This window comes from Ovis aries, chromosome 20 (assembly GCF_016772045.2).
Source record: "Ovis aries strain OAR_USU_Benz2616 breed Rambouillet chromosome 20, ARS-UI_Ramb_v3.0, whole genome shotgun sequence".
Lineage (NCBI taxonomy): Eukaryota > Metazoa > Chordata > Mammalia > Artiodactyla > Bovidae > Ovis > Ovis aries.
In genome coordinates this window covers 20,163,884-20,184,429 of record NC_056073.1, presented here as the reverse complement: position 1 = coordinate 20,184,429, position 20,546 = coordinate 20,163,884, and the positions used below count along the sequence as shown (strand labels likewise).

The following is a 20,546-nucleotide window of genomic DNA, read 5'->3' as shown; positions in this document are numbered from 1 at the left end:
CAGAAAAGCATCTACTTCATTGACTACACTAAACCCTTTGACTGTGTGGATCACAGTACACAGTGGAAAACTCTTAAAGGGATGGGAATACTCGATCACCTTACCTGTCTCCTGAGAAACCTGTATGCAGGTCAAGAATCAACAGTTAGAACAGGACATGGAACAGTGAGCTGGTTCAAAATTGGGAAAGGAGCATGTCAAGGCTGTATATTGTCACCATGCTTATTTAACTTTTATTCAGAGTTTATCACATGAAATGCAAGGCTGGATGAATCACCAGTTGGAATCAAGATTGCCAGGAGAAATATCAACAACCTCAGATATGTAGATGATGCCCCTCCTATGGCAGAAAGTGAAGAGGAACTAAAGAGTCTTTTGATAAAGGTGAAAGAGGAGAGTGGAAAAGCTAGCTTGAAACTCAGCATTCAGAAAACTAAGATCATGGCATCTGATCCCATCACTTTATGGCAAATAGAAAGGGAAAAAGTGGAAACAATGAGAGACTTTATTTTCTTGGGCTCCAAAATCACTGTGGATGGTGACTACAGCCATGATATTAAAAGATGCTTGCTCCTTGGAAGGAAAGCTATGACAAACCTAGACAGTGTGTTAAAAACTAGAGACATCCCTTTGCTGACAAAGGCCCATAGAGTCAGAGCTAGGATTTTTTCTAGTTGTCATGTACAGATGTGTGAATTGGACCATGAAGAAGGCTGAGTGCCAAAGAATTGAAGCTTTCAAATTGTGTTGCTGGAGGAAACTCTTGAGAGTCCTTTGGACTGCAAGGAGTTCAAACTAATCAATCCTAAGGAATCAGCCTTGAACTTTCATTGGAAGGACTGATGCTGAAGCTTAAGCTGTAATACTCTGGCCACCTGATGCAAAGAGCTGTCTCATTGGAAAAGTCCCTGATGCTTAGAAAGATTGAAGGCAAAAGGAGAAGGAGCAGCAAAGGATGAGATGGATAGATAGCATCACTGACTCACGAATCTGAGCAAGTTCCAGGAGATAGCGAAGGCCAAGGAAGTCTGAAGTGCTGCAGTCCTTGGAATATCAAAGAGTCAGCCATGACTTAGCCACTGAACAACAACAAAAGGTAGTCTTGATTACTGCAATTTCCCATTATGTTCCAAAACCGCAAAAGAGAATTATTTTTCTTCCTGTATTACTTACTTTAGGGGAACATTCATCATAAAAAGAAATTGACCAAAAAAATAAAAATAAAAGAATTGAAGTACCACTGTCAAATAGATGGGCTGAATTAGACTTTTGTAATTTTATGCTATATCAAGTGAGTAATTTTTATCTCTGTAAATTTCTTATTTTCCATAGAGGTTTGGGGTACTTTCAAAATTAATGAAAAATTTACAGAAGACCTTTTGGATTCATCTTCTGCTATGTACGCCAAATATACCACTGGAATTGAAAGGCAGGTAAGCATTTTCCTCTTATTACATACGAATTTGTTGGTTAAACATAAGTTCAGATGTTTCTAATTCAACAAGTTTATTTAACACATATTTTTTATTCATTTTTCAATTAGTTCTTACACAGCAGTTAATCACTCTGACCACAAGGAATATATTTTAAACATGTTCTTCCAAGGAGTATTAAGCAGCTGACCTCTTCTCATTCCCTTAGTGCTTGGTTTTGCTCATTCATTAGGGTAATATTAAACCAAGCCCTATTGATTATTTTCTGATTTTTATTTGTCAAAAGAAAGTTTTCATGATCTGAGTGCAATTGTTAACATTTGGGATTTTTTTCCCCTTAAAGAAGCCTCTCTTGTTAGAGGCTAAAGAGAGTTACTCTCCAAAATTCTGGACTTCATACTGAAGTCACATAAAACCACTTCTGTCTAGGCTGCTGGTTCAGGTGTGGTCCTAACTGAAGACATGCACAAATACCTCACAAGTAGATTCAGTTTAGGCATCTGTCAAAATAAATGGCTTATTTAAGGGAAGGAAAAAATAGGTTTGAGGTGAATTTATTATACTATCTGGCACCAAATTCATCCTCTAATCTAAGCAATTGCTTCTATGTTCTTTATTAGCCATCTCAAGATTGTATGTATGTGCACAGGCGTGTGGGTATCCATTCTCTGCTGTCATGTTAATAGTATTTCTGTAACACACAATTACCTCCTGCCACGTGTCTTTCCTTTGCTCAGTGCTTCAGTTGGTTTATTTCTTGTCTGCATCCATTTTTTTTTTTTTTTTTGCTCAAATGTCTTTCTTGTGTGGGGACAAAGATCAACACATTGCCCTTTGCTCTCTTTGTAAAGCTAAAGGAAGCATACAAAGGAATCCAAGGTTTTGAAGCCGTTCGAGTCACCCAGTTTCGGTAAGTACCACAGTGGTCTTAGAAGGGCCTCCCCGGAGCCAAGTAGGATGTCTCATGCTGTTTCCAAGTGACCACAACAGAAAATAGGTCAGAACTGGTCTTTGAAGTAGGATTCTTACTAAGGCTGGATAAAAGTCTGTGATGCTTGCAAAAGTCTGAAGAAGAAGGCCTATATTCTCACTTAAATCTTTTTGCAAGCATAAATATTAAATGTCATTCTCAAAACTATGGATCAGAAACTAGAATCAGAAACCCAGACGGCAGGGCAGAGCTTGGAAAGAAGCAGGAAGGCATGAATAGGAAGGGGCGAGGGGTGGGGATGAGGATTGTGGGTTGTGAAGGAATGGGTTTGCTCCTCAGCAGAGAGGGTGTAATGTTGTATAGCTGGGAGCCAGAAGGGGCTCCTTGGGTAAAATATTACATTTTTTGTGTAGATATCATGTATGTACCATGCCCAGTAGTCCTTGTCTACAGCAAATAGAGAGGTATTTAGTAAATTATCCTTTTGTTTATACTTTAATTCAAAAGCTACTTGGTTAGTTACCCATGTGTGTATTGATTACCAGCTATTTATAGTCTGTTAGAGGAAGTGACTTAGAGGTCAGAGAATTTAGCTTCTTATTTTTTTTCACAGTTAAAGTAGAGTTATAGGAAATTTTCAACAACATTTGTTACAAATATACTGTTTTGAACATTATCCTTTAAGTCTTCTCATATACTTACAAAAAGGATCACAGGTATAATAGTCTTTAAAATTTAGTGCTAGGAAAAACTCTGCTTCTTTTTTCTTATATGAAGGTCTATATAGTTCATGTAACTTCTGCTTCTGACTATGTCATTATTGAATTCATAGACAAAATTGAAAATCAGTCAACAGTTTTGTATTCAATATTCACATTTTTCTTTGCCTTGGTCCTGGTTTTCTATTTATATTTCTAATTTATGTTCCACCAAATTATCTATCTATCTTACAAATTGTCCTCAATAATTCATAGACAAAGTCACAGTAAAAGTGGACGTGTCTATAAAATGCAACCATTTTGGTCTTGCTCTTTACATATATGATCTAAAGTAAATCTTAATCTCTCACTGTCTCTATTTATCTGTCAAACAGACCTATGGATAGCTATGGCATCTGACTGAAGCTCAATTACATAAAATGAAATAATAGGCAGAAAAATACTTTTTAAACACTATAGAAGATCCATATCAATGAAATGACATTGTGACCATCACAACCTAAAATAAACCTATTTGGGTTTATTTATTGTAAGTTCAGTGTAGCTCAATGTTAGTTCAATGAAATGATTAAGAATTTGACCTTTGGAATAATCTTTGTTTAAATCTAAAAAAAAAAGAAAAGAAAAAAAAATTGAGCTTCAGAGAGCCAGAGGTTCTTATCCATCAATTAATAACTTTTAAGAAATATTAATTTATTTGGCTACACCAGGTCTAGTTGTGGCCCACAGGATCTTTTTAGCTGTGGCATGCAAACTCTTTGTTGCAGTATGTGGGATCTAGTTCCCCAACCAGGGATCAAACATCAGGCCCCCTACATTGGGAGGCTGGAGTCTTAGCCATTGGACCATCAGGGAAGTCCCCCATCAATTAATAATTAATGACCTGACCCAACTTCTCTTTAGGACTTTGTTCCCTTATCTACAAAATGAGAATAACCCTAAAGCCTAACCCTCATTGAATCACAGGATTAAATTAATATATATTATCTCACTGGCTTTCATAACTTCAAATACCCTCTGTATGCAGGTGGGTTCTAAACGTGTTATACGACTTCAGCCTCTCCCCTAAATCCCAAATTCAAATATCCAATACCTATTAATATCTCCAGGAGAAGGCAATGGCATCCTACTCCAGTACTCTTGCCTGGAAAATCCCATGGATGGAGGAGCCTGGTGGGTCGTTAAGAGTCGGATACGACTGAGTGACTTCACTTTCACTTTTCACTTTCATGCATTGGAGAAGGAAATGGCAACCCACTCCTGAGTTCTTGCCTGGAGAATTCCAGGGACGAGGGAGCCTGATGGGCTTCCGTCTATGGGGTCGCACAGAGTCGGACACGACTGAAGCAACTTAGCAGCAGCATTAATATCTCCAGTTGACTTTCTAGTAGATATGTCAAATGTAACATGTCCAAAATGGGGGTCCTCCATCTCCTCCCATCATAACCTTTCACATTCTTCTCCCGCCATCTTCCCCATCTCAGTTCCAGAGATGCTGTTCTCCTAATTGTACAGACCCAGATCTTAGCGCTCTCCGTGCTTATTCTAGGGACTTTTCCTGGCTGTGTCATGTCTTAGTTACAGCGCATGGGACACGGATCTTTCACTGCAGCACACGGATTCTCAAGCTATGGCGCGTGGGCTCAGTTGCTCCACAGCATGTGGGATCTTAGTTCTCTGATCAGGGATGGAAACTGCATCCCCTGCCTTTCGGGGGAGGCGGGGGGTGCTCTTAACCACTGGACCACCAGGGAAGTTCCAGTATGCTTTTACAAAGACCTATATGATGAAACTTTATTTTGAAATTTTTATAGGATATAGTTGATTTACAATGTTGTCTTCGTTTCAAGTATATAACCAAGTGAATTCATTATACATATACATTTATCCACCCTTTTTTAGATTATTTTCCCATATAGGCGATTACGGTGTATGGAGTAGACTTCCCTGTGCTATACAGTAGGTGCTTATTAGTTACCTATTTTATATATCAGTTCAGTTCAGTCACCCAGTCCTGTCTAACTTTTTGCAACCCCATGGGCTATAGCAGGCTAGGCCTCCCTGTCCATCACCAACTCCCCAAGCTTGCTCAAACTCATGTCCATCAAGTCGAACCATCTCATCCTCTGTTGTCCCCTTCTCCTCCAGCCTTCAATCTTTTCCTAAAATCTGGGAAAGATTTTATATATAGTGGTGTGTATATGTCAATTCCAGGCTTCCAATTTATCCCTGCCCCCATGTTAAACCCTGGTAACCATGTTTGTTTTCTATATCTGTAACTCTATCCCTGAACTTGTCTATCACAACGCTTAACAAAATTTAGAATTTATATATTTATATATAATTACCACCGGGTGGCTTAGACAGTAAAGCGTCTGTCTACAACGCGGGAGACCCGGGTTTGATCCCTGGGTTGGAAAGATCCTCTGGAGAAGGAAATGGCAATCCACTCCAGGACTATGGTTATTTGTTTCTATTTTCCTTGCCTTCTCTATCAGCATGTAAGCTCCACGTAGGCAAAAATCAAGTCTGTTTGATCTATCCCTACAGACCTAATGTCACCCCCACAGAGTAAGCTCTGAGTGACTGAACAAATAAATCTGATTTTTCTTTCCACATCATCACTGTAGAAATGGAAGCATCGTTGTTGGGTATGAAGTTGTTGGTTCCAGCAGCACATCTGAGCTCCTGTCGGGCGTTGAGCAGATGGCTAAGAAAGCTAAGACATATCTGTGCAAGCTGTATGCACTTGAAGAAGATTCTTTCAGAGTGTTCGGAGAAGGTAATTCTGGATTCTATACAATTAGGTTACCTGTATACGGGCTCAGACGCTCAGTCATGTGGGACTCTGTGACCCTATGGACTGTAGCCCTCCAGGTCCCTCTGTCCATGGGCTCTTCCAGGCAAGAATAATGGAATGGGCTGCCATTTCCTCCTCCAGGAGATCTTCCCAGACCAAGGATTGAACCTGCATCTCCTTTGTGTCCTGCATCACCAGGTGGATTCTTTATCAGTGAGCCACCTGGGAAGCTCCAGGGAAGTAGGTTGGGGGAGCCTAATTAGTAGATTGTGTATTGGAGATGTTCCCAAAACAGAATTGTTCTAAGACTGACTTTATCAAGCAGCTGTTCCCTCCTCCCTCAACTCCAGCCAGGATGAAACTCAATTTCAGCTGACTATTTCAGACTATTTCAGACTCTTGCTCATGGGTGATCTGACCTCTTATTCTTAATGCAAATGTCATGCAAGACTGATTCACTGCAGGCTCTGTTGGAAATGACTCAGCAATAGTTTACTGGTGACCATATTGAAAGAGCCCTGGGGCTGATGACATTCCTAAATTATAATCCAAGGGACCCAGGAAAGAATGCATTTTTTTTTTTCAGGTCTTTCACAAACACACACAGGAAATACACAGGCACACACACTCCACTTCATTTCTTCAAATGCTTGAAAAATTCTTTACATTCAATTTCAATCTCTCTTACCAAGATTTTTGCCACTTTCAACATCTATTCCACAAATATTTACTAAGTGTACAAAGAGCTTAGACACTTACGACAGAGCAGTGGGGAAAAGAAACAAAAATCACAGCCCTTGTGGTTCCTCCTCCTCCCAGTCACGATCATGGTAAGAACATATTATGAAGGGCCTGGTGCAAGGGGAACTAAGCGGTTGGTCACAATGTGAGAAGCTTTTAGAGGAACAGAGTAGGACATGTCACCCCCAAATGGCAACGGCCTATCTTTTAACCTTATCATGCCTGCTTTGTCCCATAGTATCTTGAAGCTTATCTGGTATTCTAGCATTCCCTTAAGGAGGGTAAATATTTTCTGGGAGGGATCACACCTTGGCTTGTTTTCAGTGAATACTTACTATTTGATAGTTCACTAAAAGTCAGATTGTTAGCCTAGATTACATACCTGGAGGGAAAGGGGGCCAGCCTTGGGGAAGGCAGAATATCAGGAAAGAGGAAAGGGGACTGATGGGGGTAGAGCTGGACATCAAAAATGAACTTCTTCTACTCCTGAATTTTGCCTAGGTTTGGCTCTGAAAATATGACTTCTAAAGCACTGCTATTAATACATAGTTTATAGAGAGTGTCAAGACATTCTTCTACTATGTTTATATTCTTTTCTCTATTTCTCTGTTTCTATTGTTTTCTAGCCCAGTGTAACAGCATTGCCTTTGGATTTGGGTTTGAGAATGACGAGTACACTCTTCCCTGTAGCCTTGGCTACATCGGAAGCATCACGGTCAGGTGCCAACCCTCTGGGTGGCATATCCTCGAGGAGATGTGTGTGCTCTCTGAGCTGGAAGAACTGAAGAAGGTAAAACAACAAGAAAGGCATTTCCACTTGCCCTGGGTTTGAGTTTCACAGTGGGTGTCTCCAGTGAACCCTCCTGGGGGTAGGTAATATGTATCAGGTTGTCTCATTGGTCAGATGTCGGTGACGTCAGACCCTGGGAAACCCGGGGAGTGTAAGCATGAGTAGTGAACCTAAGCGGCAGCTGAGAATGTCAGAACTGTCAGATTGGATGGTTTTCAGGGGAGGGTGCTGCAGAGGTGTGAATCAGTGCGGCGGAGAGCTACTATAGATGGCAGAACAGCAACTAAATCCAGAGAGCCTGGGAATTAAAGATCTAAGTGAAGGTGTTAAGTCAGAAGCCATAACCTTAGTACAAGTGAAGATGTCCATGTGTTAGAAATGGGGGTAGGGATTGGGTCGGCCAGAGGTGAACCATAGAGAATGAGAGAAATGCAATGGCTCTCCAGGGCCATGCCCCTTACCAGTTTCCTTCTATAAAAGGAGAGACTAGGGGGCTAATGGTCCCTCAGGTAGCAACAGTGTTGAACTAGAAATGTGGTCACTGGATTAGGGCTGTGACCTTCATATGATGCTCTCTTAGGAAGATTCAAGTACTTAAGACTTGATAAATAGAAAAATGGAAGCAATGGTGAGGAGTTAAAACTCAGGTGTGGAAAAGGGACTTCAAGACCAGTTCACAGATATGGTCCTGCAAATATACCTTCATAGTGAACAGGGCTTCAGTCCCAGCTAGAGACCCCACTTCAGAAGCAGAGAACCCACCATGGTATTCATCAAGGGACTGTGGAAGCTTTACCCTCCCTTTCTGGACCTCAGTTTTCATCTGTAAACTTGGGAGGGAGAACGCAGCAGGTGAGTTCTGGGGCTTATCCTTATTCTTGTCTTCTTTGCTTCAGCTCTGGACATAAACCATAGCTGGGACTAGGCCACCCCAGGATATAAGGACAAGCAGATCCCAAGTGCCTGAGGCAGAGTACAGCTCTGTCAACTGAGAAGAGTAAAAAGGAAAACAGAGGGATCTGGGTTCCAGGGTTGACAGGCTTTGAGTAAGGAGAACATCCCTTCTAGCTGCCTTCCAAATTAGCTCAGTGTTGTAGAAGCAGGTGGGAGCCTCAAGGAAAAAGTAAAACCCCAAATCCAGTGACCAAGTATAGTCAGATCTCCACGTACAGCCATTTAAATCCTTTATAGCAGTGGTCCCTAACCTTTTTGGCACTAGGGACCGATTTGGAAGGCAATTTTTTCATGGACTGGGAGGTAGAGGAATGGTTTCTGGATGACTTAAGCACATTACATTTATTGTGCACTTTATTTCTATTATTGTTACATCAGTTCCACCTCAGATAATCAGGCATTAGATTCTGGAGGTTGGGGACCCCTGCTCTACAGGGATTTCTCAGCATAGTAAACGGATATAATATTTAGTGCCAAGCAGACCATGCCTTTCTGCTTCCTAGCGGGGTACTGTTTGGAAAGTCACTGAATCTCACTGAACTTCAGGTTCTGTATAATTAGGGTAATAATTTATATAAAAATACTTTTTAATGAAACTCTTCAAATTTTAATTTCCTTAATCAAAATGAAAATAATCACGGAAACTCCTTTAAAGGGTAGTGTAAGGAAAGCTGAAACTCCAATACTTTGGCCACCTCATGCAGAGTTGACTCATTGGAAAAGACTCTGATGCTCGGAGGGATTGGGGGCAGGAGGAGAAGGGGACAACAGAGGATGAGATGGCTGGATGGCATCACAGACTCGATGGACATGAGTTTGGGTAAACTCTGGGAGTTGATGATGGACAGGGAGGCCTGGCGTGTTGCAGTTCATGGGGTCACAAAGAATCAGACATGACTGAGTGACCAAACTGAACTCAACTGAAGGATTAAATCAAACCAGTGAATCCCCAGTAAAGCATTTAGAACAGTGTATGGAAAATAGCACTGAAGGACAGCCACTGTGGTGTTATTGCCATTGTTATATGATTATCCTAGGTTATCAAGCACCGTATGTTAGTTATATGTGGCCATGGAACTGATTTAATTCTGGTGAAGCACAAGCATTACGTTGTTTCCTAGAATGTAACCATTTCTGTTCCTAGGACTTAACTGAGCTCGCCAGCAACAATACTGACACTGAGGCAGCTGTGTCATCACTGGTGCAGAAGCTTTCGATGGTCATTCAGCAAAGCCCGTCAACCACAGCTGGGAATCTGGCTTCCGTGGTGTCAATTCTGGGCAATATCTCATCTCTGAAGAAAAACTTCACGGTGTCCAATTCGACAATGGAGGTAAAGTCTGCGTGAGCTCGAACAGCTCACTTTAAATGCTCGATCTGGTAGGAGGAATGGCAGAAGCCCCAGGTGATGAGATGTTGTTGAAAAGGACCAAAGAGCCATGTAACAGTCTTTGTGTGAGCTTCGCTGCTTCCTCTGCAATGTATAAGAAACCCCTGGATTCAATTATGTGTGTACAAAGTAAGAGGGAGCTGCCTCCAGGCAGGCCGCCTGGGTGATATCTGGCTAAGGGAAATGTGTAAGTCTCTGCCCTACATGACACTGAATGACACAGGTGCCAACTTTTTGATACTTAATACTGACTCTGCAGTTTTTCCTTCCCGTGGCTATAAGCTCTGACTCTAGTATATTATATTTAGTATATATATATATTTATATATTTTATATTTAACATATTTTAAGAACTCCATTTTTTGAGTGGGGAATTCATGATTTAGTTTGGATATTTTAAAATCAACTTTTTTTTTTTTTAGTTTCAGGTGTAGAGGGTTTTTTTTTTTTTAATTTTTACTTTATTTTACTTTACAATACTGTATTGGTTTTGCCATGCATTGACATGAATCCACCACGGGTGTATACAAGCTCCCAATCCTGAATCCCCCTCCCACCTCCCACCCCATATCATCTCTCTGGATCATCCCCATGCACCAGCCCCAAGCATCCTAAAAATTCCCCAAATAAGGCATGCTCACTAGAAGACATGAAAATAAACAGAAAGAAAAGTAAGTGATGTGTAAGTTTGTCACTCTAGAATGGCCACTGCTCACATTTCAGGTGTTACCTCAGCACCTAGAAGATTGACGAGGGACACATAGCAGATACTCAATAACTATTTGTTAAATAAATATCTTTCCAAAAATTGTGGATGTGTGCATTTTATATGTTAAAACATATAATATTTCACAAAATTGGGTTTTATATTATGTATACTGTCACATAATCACACAATGGTCCTTAACTATATAAGGTGAACGTTATATGTCAGAAGTGACATTAGATGTGAATAAGTGAAACTCCCTGAAACAAAGATGCTCAGATTTTTTTTTTTTCAAAAAGTCTGAGTATGTATTGTTAATGAGACCAAATAAAAAAAAATGACACACAAAAAAAAGCTAAAAATGAAATGAAGGGGAAAATAGAGCTGCAAACACAAACCAAAAGAAGGCAGAGGTTGCTGAAGGCAGTAAAAGAAACCCACTATGGGATTTGAGCCAGGAGTCACAGAGGGCTCAGGGTAAGACTCAGCTAGAGTGGCAGATGCCCACAGCAGGGGACCAGAGCCATTAAGAGTGAGTGAGGGTCTAGGGGGGAAAACATTGCCTTTCAGGGATGTTTGGAAAAGGAATGTCTTAAACTAAGAATGACCCTTAAAACCCACAACTCAGTTCAGTGGTTCCTTATTGCATGTCCAGGGTTTAAGAATTTCTGTTTTTCAGTTTCCTCTGTTAATGTCATAAATATACATGAATTAAAGCTTGAACATTCGTGACATGAATTTAGAACTTCTGATGTTAGCAAAATAAACATAATATGGGAAAGTAGTTACAAAGAACATCTCACTCTTGGACCCTCAGCCTGAGGAGGTGTGCAGTCCCGTTTGCTATCTCAGAAGGAAGAAAATGCACATTTTGCAGCCCCCATTGCGGCATTCTCCTTCTTCATGGCTAAACCCTGTTTGGCTTATGAATTCCTGGCAAGTGTTCACCCTGGAACTGACGTGATTCTGTGGGTCTTTTTTCTTTAGCCCAAAGCTTTCCCTGTGTGGAGCACCATGCTATATTTCACGCTAAGTTTTAATGTGTGATCCTCGACTTTCTTGACCTTAAGATTAATGACTATCCATCCACAGTCCTCTGACCAGTTTACTCAAAATCTAAATTGACTTTCATCCTTGTATTTTAGAATGTCATCAATATAGCTGATCACATCCTTAATTCAGCTTCGCTAACCAACTGGACAGTGTTACTGAAGAAAGAAAAGGATGCCAGTTCCCAGTTACTAGCATCACTGGAAAACATCAGCGCTCTGGTACCTTCGACAGCTCTGCCTCTAACTTTTTCTCGAGACTTCATTAACTGGAAAGGGATTCCAGTGTCTGCAAATCTCAGCAATGAAGGTTACAATTATGAGACTGAATTTTTCCCCCAAAATACCCCCAGTCCCATCACAGGCCATGTGTCTATTGGGCCAGAACAATTCAAGAGGCACCTTCTACATACTATCATCAGCATGACCTCTTTGACCCTGGGGAACATTCTACCCATGGCTAAAAATATAAATGCTCAGGTTAATGGGCCCTTGATATCCATTATTATCTCAAACTCTTCCATCAATGAAGTTTCCCTGACTTTTTCTAAGATGAAATTGAATCTGAGTCAACCTCATTGTGTGTTTTGGGATTTCAGTCATTTGCAGTGGGCAGATACTGGCTGCCACTTACAGAATGAAACTGCAAGCTTGGTGACATGCCTCTGTACTCACCTGACCTCCTTCTCCGTGCTGATGTCCCCCACTGTCCCCCCTGCCATCGTCCCCGTTGTGAAATGGATCACCTTTGTGGGGCTGGGGGTCTCCATCGGAAGTCTCATCTTATGCCTGGCCATCGAAGGTCTGTTTTGGAAGCAGGTCAACAAAAACCAAACCTCACACAGCCGTCACATCTGCCTAGTGAACATAGCTCTGTGCCTCCTGATTGCTGACGTCTGGTTTATTGTTGCTGCCACGGTGGACACAAACTCTGGCGTCTGCATAGCTGCCGTGTTCTTTGCACACTTTTTCTACCTCTCCTTGTTCTTCTGGATGCTTCTGCTCGGGTTCCTGTTGGCATATCGGGTGATCTTCGTGTTCCATCACATGGCCACACTTTTGATGGTGGCTGCTGGGTTCTGCCTGGGCTACGGGTGCCCTCTCATTATATCCATCGTCACCATTGTGGTCATGCAGCCCAGCGATGGCTACAAAAGGAAGGATGCATGTTGGCTTAACTGGTCCGACGGGAGCAAGCCTCTCTTGGCCTTTGTGGTTCCTGCCCTGACTATTGTGGCTGTAAATTTGGTTGTGGTGCTATTAGTCCTCACAAAGCTCGGGAGGCCAGCTGTTGGAGAAAGGCTGGCCCAGGACCACAAGGCCACTGTAATGCGTATAGGGAGGAGCCTCCTCGTCCTGACCCCTCTTCTGGGGCTCACCTGGGGTTTCGGCATAGCAACAATGGTGGACGGCTGGAATCTGTCTTGGCACGTTATTTTCGCATTTCTCAATGCATTCCAGGTAAGAACAATGAGAATAACCTATCGTATAATCAGGAAACTGGAGTGTAGAGAATCGAGGATGGGAAGACCATTCTGGAGATGATCTCATCTCCTTGCCTCCAGCAGGACTATTACGAACAAAACCGCCTACAACGCTGAACAGAAGAAAAAGATCCATTTTTTGCCTGATAGTAAATACTAGGCTTCTTCAGTAATCCAGTCCAGGGTTTTAAATGTTCGAATTCACGTAGCTAACACTCATCTCCCTTGCTGTTGACCCAGTCCTCTTTGTCTTGTGCTGATCTCTGTGAAGGCACACAGGGAAAAGGAAATAAATCAAGAATACTTTTTGAGTCTGAACAGTGCAAAGGAAGTCCCTGGTGTGCCACAGAGCAGTGCCTGGCCAACTGCAGGCAGCACTGTTTTTGTAAATAAAGTTTTATTGGACCACAGCCACGCCAGTTCATTTGCATAGGGTCTGTGGCTGTTTCCCTTACATGGACAGAACTGAGCAGTTGTAAGAATCTGGATGACCTGCAAAACCAGAAATATTTACTCTCTGACTCTTTAGAGAAAAGGTTTGCGGACCTCTGCTGCCAAGCACGGGTTTTACACGCCATGATCAAGGAGTGTTCCGCAAGTAGGCGGGCAAAGTATTCCTTAGATTTGGAGAATCTGGAAGAGAGCCCTCAATCCTAGTTCAAAGAATATTGGCTGGGTCTCTTACACTGGACAATGTCTAAGGGTAATGGTGGTTAAATATTTGTGCTCTGGAGTTAAATAGCTCTGGGCTCAAATATGTCATGTTATCCAACTCTGTGACTGCTAGTAAGTTATTTGATTTTTCTATCCTCAATTCTTTTATCTGGTAAACAGGGATAATATTATCATCTGTGTGCTCTGGTGCTGGTGCTCTGTTGTGTCCAGCTCTTGAGACCCTGTGGACTGTAGCCTGCCAGGCTCCTCTGTCCATGGGATTCGCCAGGCGAGAATACTGGAGTGGGTTGCCATTTCCTACTCCAGGGGGTCTTCCCCACCCAGGGATGGAACCCAGGTCTCCTACGTCTCCCGAATGGGCAGGTGGATTGTTTACCACTCTGCCACCTGGGAAACCCAATTATTACCTGTATCTTAGAGTAAATACGAGGGTTCAGTGAGATCATTCAGCACTTAGCACTGTGCCTGGCACAGAGTAAGTGGTCAGTAAATGTCTCCAGAAAGCAGTTGGTTCTCCACCTACTTCAGCAAACCAGGGTACGTTTAGGTGGTGGCACAAGGATTTTCATGGAGAGCACACACCTCATGGTGACAGGTTTAGGGAGCTTTCGTCCAGGATCCTTGGTGATACGCTGTCTGAACAGGCACCAACTGAGGGTGCTCCAACCAGGAGGAGTTCAGGGTCCAAGAAAGACGCTGCCGAGGATTCCCCAGGGGCTGGACCTGATGGAAAGCGTGCTGATATAGTCAATTTCTCCACTTAGCCTTGGACTTCAGAGCCAGCTGACATCATAAGATGCTGAGTTGGCATTCGTTTAATGTCTAAAGAAAGTGTAAGACACAGAAGCAAATGGAAGTTCTTTATTTGGGGTTTAGGATGATACAAAGGGGAACATGAAGCTCCATGTGTGTTTCAAACTTTATTTACTCAGTAATTTAATTAGCAACAACAACAAAGTTGCTGAGTACTTTGTGTTACTCCAGGCACTGTGGAGGTTTCATAGCATCCTTGTCTCCAGGGAACCCACAGCCAGTAGGGGGACAGACAAGGAAATAATTTCAATGTTGGAGAATATAATAGAATAGTAACAATATAAAAACTTTCTTTTCTGGAAATGGAAGAGATAATACATGTGCTTTATTTCTTCATTTAAAGGGTCTTTTCATCTTATGTTTCGGAATTCTCTTGGATAGTAAGGTATGTGTATTCATTTCTCTCTTCCTCCTTTAACCCAGGAATCTAATCCCTCCCCTTCAGTTCTAAGGTCTTTATTCATATGTAAGAGGTTAGAGCATGGGTACTTTCATTTATAAAGTTCTATAATTTTACAAAAGGCAGGTTCAGTCAGGATACAAAGAAACTGAACGCTCTTTGCTGATAATGGAGCTATAGTGAATCAACCGCATATAATGTGACCACTGTAGAAAAAAGGGGGAAACTTGATTTTACTTTCAAATTTTGACTTGGCATACTTAGCCAGCAAAAAAGACTTTCCTTATGCTGGAAAAGCCTATTTATTTCTATGTTTCTAGAATTTTATATAGTAAATATTTTGTAGCTTCTAACATGAAATAGAATTCTTAATGAAGGATGACTAATCCAAGTAAAAGATAATAGAAAAAAAACTTATACTACTTTCATTATTTTTCCAAGCTTTTAGCAATTCTGCTGAGAGAAGTAAAGATAGTAAGTTAATAAATGTAGCCTTTGTTTTAATAAAACAATAAGGATATTTTATAATTATTATAATTGTTGTTGTACATGCCCCCAAACCCCTGTTTACAAGGAAGTAATTTGCTTTCTTCTGGATTGGAAGGATTGTAAGGTAATAATTGAATAAAAATAAATAATTCTGTGGTTTTCACCATTTAGTCAGCGAGGAGACTCTTCACTTCAAAGATAAACTTCAAGTTAGCAATTACTGCCAATTACTAATGTCTAGAATCCGAATTATTATAGCTTTTGGTACTGTCATTCTTGATTTTTTTAATAAGAAAAGACATAAAAGAAAAACCCTTTCATCAGATCTCTATGCTTATAGTCTATTAAACACTGCTGGGAAATACTATTACTAAACAACAATTTTACTAGTTTTGTATTTGGTATGTCTATGTATGACTGCATATGGGTAGCTCCTCAATATATCTTTTTTGCCCTATAGCTGCGACAGCTGCTACTCAACAAGTTGTCTCCTTTAAGCTGTTGGGACCAGGCTTCAAAGGTAATTATCTCCTGCTATCATGGAGGCAATTTGTGAAGTTCTGTACTTTTTACACAGTCCCACAACAGGCCCAGTTTTGTGTAAGCCCATTTAGTTTCTGTTGCCATTATATTCCTGGTATCTGGCACGATGTCCAGCACACAGTCAATATTCACCAGAAAGCTTTGCAGTGAGTGAGTGAATGAGTGAGTGAATGAATGAATGCAAATGTGTGGAAAGCTTCAAAGATGCTCAGACATGGGGGTCTGCAGTGTTCGTGTGAGCAAATTCATTCGGAGCGTATCACTTGCTGTAGTCGGACTGTTTCTGCAACATCTAGGGTCCCTTTCTCTGCCAACTTTCTGGATCTCCTGTAGACCCCTTTTCCTTCTCCAGAAAAGCAGAGTGGAAAGTCTTCATTAACTTCTAATATAAAAAATTCTCTCTTTGAATTTTCTCTCTTATGATGTTATAACAAACTTTGTCCCTTGCAATTTTAGGTCTTTAGTCCACAAACTGCCAAGTTTGTATAGAGACAGGATTTTTGTTTTCATTCTTTGCCACAAAAGTGCAATCCATGTAAGGAACTGTACAGTTAGAAACAAAAGTACTTGCCTCCTTATTTTGTATTTTTGACATTTCCTCATACTTTTGTCTTTCAGTAAGACATGGAGGGTCTTTCAGTAAGACATGGAGGGTCTTTCAGAAAGGATTCTAAAGCAGAAATTTGTGTTTGATAAAAATCAACTGACCTAAGTGCATAAAAAAAAACATAGATATTTAGAGGGGTTTTTTTTTATTTTTAAAATATGGGATGAAACAAACTTTTGAAATAAAGAAACAGGGAGGCAATTAGCTTCTGGCATTAAAGTAACTTTCCTAGGTCTGCATTTCATTGGCGAGTACTGTGAATTAGGACCCATGACTCAGGAACTGAGAGAACTGCCCTGTATTTCTGACTCTGTAACCAACTGATTGTGTGATCATAGGAAAGTCACTTAGTAACTTTTGGTCTCATGTTCTCAAACTGTAAAAATTCAGTGTTGGACTAGTTACTCAAAGCAGAAGTTCTAATGCTCTGTGATTTTAATTGTATGTCTTGAAGAACTAAAATGCCTTGAGCTAGAAAATGTGAAATTAATGAATAATTCTCTGCTATTAAGAAAAGGTTCATTATTAGAGAAATACAAATCAAAACTACAGTGAGGTACCATCTCACACCAGACAGAATGGCCATCATCAAAAAATCTACAAACAATAGATGCTGGAGAAGGTGTAGATAAAAGGGAATTCTCTTGCATTGTCAGTGGGAATGTAAATGAATACAGTCACTGTGGAGGACAGTATGGAGATTCCTTTAAAAACTAAGGATAAAACTACTGTGGCTTCCACAGTGGCTCAAACTAAAAAATTTGCCTGCCAATACTGGATACCCAAGTTTCATCCTTGGGTCAGAAAGATCCCCTGGAGAAGGGAATGGCAACCCACTCCAGTATTCTTGCCTGGAGAATGCCATGGACAGAGGAACCTGGCATGCTCTACTCCATGGGGTCACAAAGAGTCAGATACGACTGAGTGACTAACACTGTCATTTTTCTAAAGTACCATATGACTGAACAATCCCACTAGTGAGCTGAGAAAAACATAATTGAAAAAGACAAATGTACCCCAAAGTTCATTGCAGCACTATTTACAATACTTAGGACATGGAAGCAATCTAGATGTCAATCAACAGATGAATGGGATAAAGAACCTGTGGTACATATGTACAATGGATTATTCAGTCAGTTCAGTCACTCAGTTGTGTCAGACTCTGTGACCCCGTGGACTGCAGCATGCCAGGCCTCTGTGTCCATCACCAACTTCCGGAATTTACTCAAACTTGTATCCATTAAGTCGGTGATGCCATCCAACCATCTCATCCTCTGTCATCCCCTTCTCCTCCTGCCCTCAATCTTTCCCAGCATCAGGGTCTTTTCGAATGAGTCAGTTCTTTGCATCAGATGGCCTAAGTATTGGAGTGTCAGCTTCAACATCAGTCCTTCCAATGAATATTTGGGACTGATTTCCTTTAGGATGGACTGGTTGGATCTCCTTGCAGTTCTAGGGACTCTCAAGAGTCTTCTCCAACACCATAGTTCAAAAGCATCAATTCTTCGGTGCTCGGCTTTCTTTATAATCCAGGTCTCACATCCATATATGACCACTGGAAAAACCATAGCCTTGACTAGATAGATGGACCTTTGTTGGTAAAGTAATGTCTCTGCTTTTTAATATGCTGTCTAGGTTGGTCATAACTTTTCTTCCAACGAGTTAGCGTCTTTTAATTTCATGGCTGCAGTCATCATCACAATGTCACAATGGAATATTATTCAGCCAGAAAAGGAATATGTTTGAGTCAGTTCTAATGAGGTGGATGAACCTAGAGCCTATGATACAGAGTGAAGTAAGTCAGAAAGAAAAAAACAAATAGCAAATATTAACACATATATATGGAATCTAGAAAGATGGTACTGATGAACCTATTTGCAGGGCAGTGATGGAGACGCAGATGTAGACAACAGACCTGTGGACGCAGTGGGGGAAGGAGAGGGTGGGGTGAATTGAGACAGTAGCCTTGAAACTTACACATTGCCGTACGTAAAATAGAAGGCCAGAGGAAATTTGCTGTATGATACAGGGAGCCCAAACCCAGTGATTTGTGACAAGCTAGAGGGGTGGGAGGAAGGCTCAAGAGGGAGGAGACATGTGTATGTTATGTATACCCATGGCTGATTTCAGGTTGATGTATGGCAAAAACCAACACAGTATTTTATAATATATCCTCCAATTAAAAGTAAATTTTTTTTTTAAAAAAGGAAGGAGTTAACAGCCTGTGTGACTGCATTAAAGACAAACCTTTAGTAAAGTAAGACAGGACACCCCCAACCCTACAAACAAGGAGTCAGCACTTTCCTCACTGGATAATCAAAGAAAGAAAAACATTCAAAAGTAAAATAAACCTCAAAGTAAAGATTCCCAACAGTGTTTTTTTTCTCCCTGTTTCTAATATAAAATGTTCATTTTTCAGAAGGCAGCTGTGGTCAATGAGGGCTTCACATCTTCTCCATTTGTATTCCTCCAGTTTCACTTTCTGGAGAAGGCAACGGCAACCTACTCCAGTATCTCTTGCCTGGAAAATCCCGTGGACGGAGGAGCCTGGTAGGCTGCCATCTATGGGGTCGCACAGAGTCAGACATGGCTGAAGCGACTTAGCAGCAGCAGCAGTTTCACTTTCAAATTAGGTGACAAAAATGAGATTTTCATCTTCAAAGAACATTTGGCTGAAGAAAAGATTAGCATTTGTAATCTTTTGAGGGAATGTGAATGAAAAAGGAAGCATGTGAAAGAATACTTTGAATGCCTAAGTAACTTGGTTTTCTTTGGTGTAGCAGAAGTTATCAGATTCGTCTGTCAAACTCAGATTCGAAAAGACTTTCAACCCATTCCAACAGAAAGGTGAGTAAAAACAGACCAAAGTTTCCAAAGGGTAGGAAGAAAGAATATGCATCTATCATGGGTAATTCACTTTAGATTCTGATCAAAATTCTTTGAATTTCAGATAAAGTTCAAGTGTCTTAACTTGAAAAAGCATTTCCCACCCCAAATGCTCAACGTGCTCATCCAAAAGCATCGGGTCCTGTTATTACTGCCACCAACCAGTGTGAGGGCTTTTGTGGGCAGTGGTGGGGGATAATATGTTATTTGTGTAATTAAAGGTCTTAGGGTTAAAATAAAAGAATGCGTGGCTATACATGACAGAAGTTGCACCAAAATCGGCCTGAGGGCTTTTAATAAATCTCTTTACCTTTTTGGACATTGATTCCTCATCAGTAAAATGAAAAACTAAGAGACCACTAAGGTTCCTTCCAGCAGTAACATTCAGTGGTCTCAAACCTTTATCTCATTCCCCAGGATCTGAAAATGTGGGGTTTCTCTTCTCAAATGAGAGAAATATGAGAGATGCAAGCTTCGATGGCTTTAATAAAATGCTGTGTACCCTAAGTTCTTCATGAGTCTGTCCAGAATTGTAAAGAATTGCATAAGCTTACTCTAATTTTGATCTTAGCTTGTTCCAACATAACAGCAATAATTCTTACCCTCTTTTTTCTCTTTTAGGCCTCTATGTATTTTCTTATACTGGAGAATCCTCACATGACATCATGCTAACTCAGTTTTCATCAGCTGAACAAAGCGGGGAATCCTAAAATCACGGATACTTTTTTTTTTTTAAGTAAATCGACATTCAGAGCTCAATGTCAGTGAAGAAATAATATTCAATGGAATTTTCTGGTTTAAAAATCTGGAAATAAAGAGTTTTCAGCAGCTTCATGACCACCATCTTTTATCTTCAATTAAATGGAGAGATTTACTTCCGTACGGTTTGATTTAAAGGAATTGCTTCATAAATGTAGGAGATTAATTTTGTGTCAGAAATTTTGTCAGTTGTACTAGCTTCTCACTGCCACAAACTGTGGTGTCCTTTTTTCATAAATTAGCATTATGCATGTGACATTTCCAATTACCTGAATTGGAATAAGGAAATGTCATGAATCACTTTAAATACATTGATGAACCATGTTTACTTTCTTATAAGAAAATCACTGGTGAAATTTCCTAGAGAAAAGGCATTT

General features: G+C 40.7%; 1 protein-coding gene across 11 annotated transcripts in view; it reads left to right on the top strand.

Moving 5' to 3' along the window:
- ADGRF1 (adhesion G protein-coupled receptor F1) overlaps nt 1-20,240 on the top strand; it is a 47,563-nt gene extending 27,323 nt beyond the window's left edge. For 6 of the 11 annotated variants that reach the window (XM_042236866.2, XM_004018869.6, XM_012100781.5 and 3 more), the window contains 10 exons: nt 1,333-1,433; nt 2,285-2,343; nt 5,714-5,865; nt 7,251-7,414; nt 9,513-9,701; nt 11,610-12,974; nt 14,829-14,870; nt 15,835-15,894; nt 19,305-19,371; nt 20,032-20,240. In XM_042236866.2, coding sequence (XP_042092800.1) covers nt 1,333-1,433; nt 2,285-2,343; nt 5,714-5,865; nt 7,251-7,414; nt 9,513-9,701; nt 11,610-12,974; nt 14,829-14,870; nt 15,835-15,894; nt 19,305-19,371; nt 20,032-20,120 — 2,288 coding nt within the window. In that variant the 3' untranslated portion in view covers nt 20,121-20,240. The remainder of the gene's footprint in view (nt 1-1,332; nt 1,434-2,284; nt 2,344-5,713; nt 5,866-7,250; nt 7,415-9,512; nt 9,702-11,609; nt 12,975-14,828; nt 14,871-15,834; nt 15,895-19,304; nt 19,372-20,031) is intronic. The other 5 variants (XM_060403675.1, XM_060403677.1, XM_042236868.2 and 2 more) reach the window with 4 other exon arrangements.
- Nucleotides 20,241-20,546: the final 306 nt, after the last annotated feature.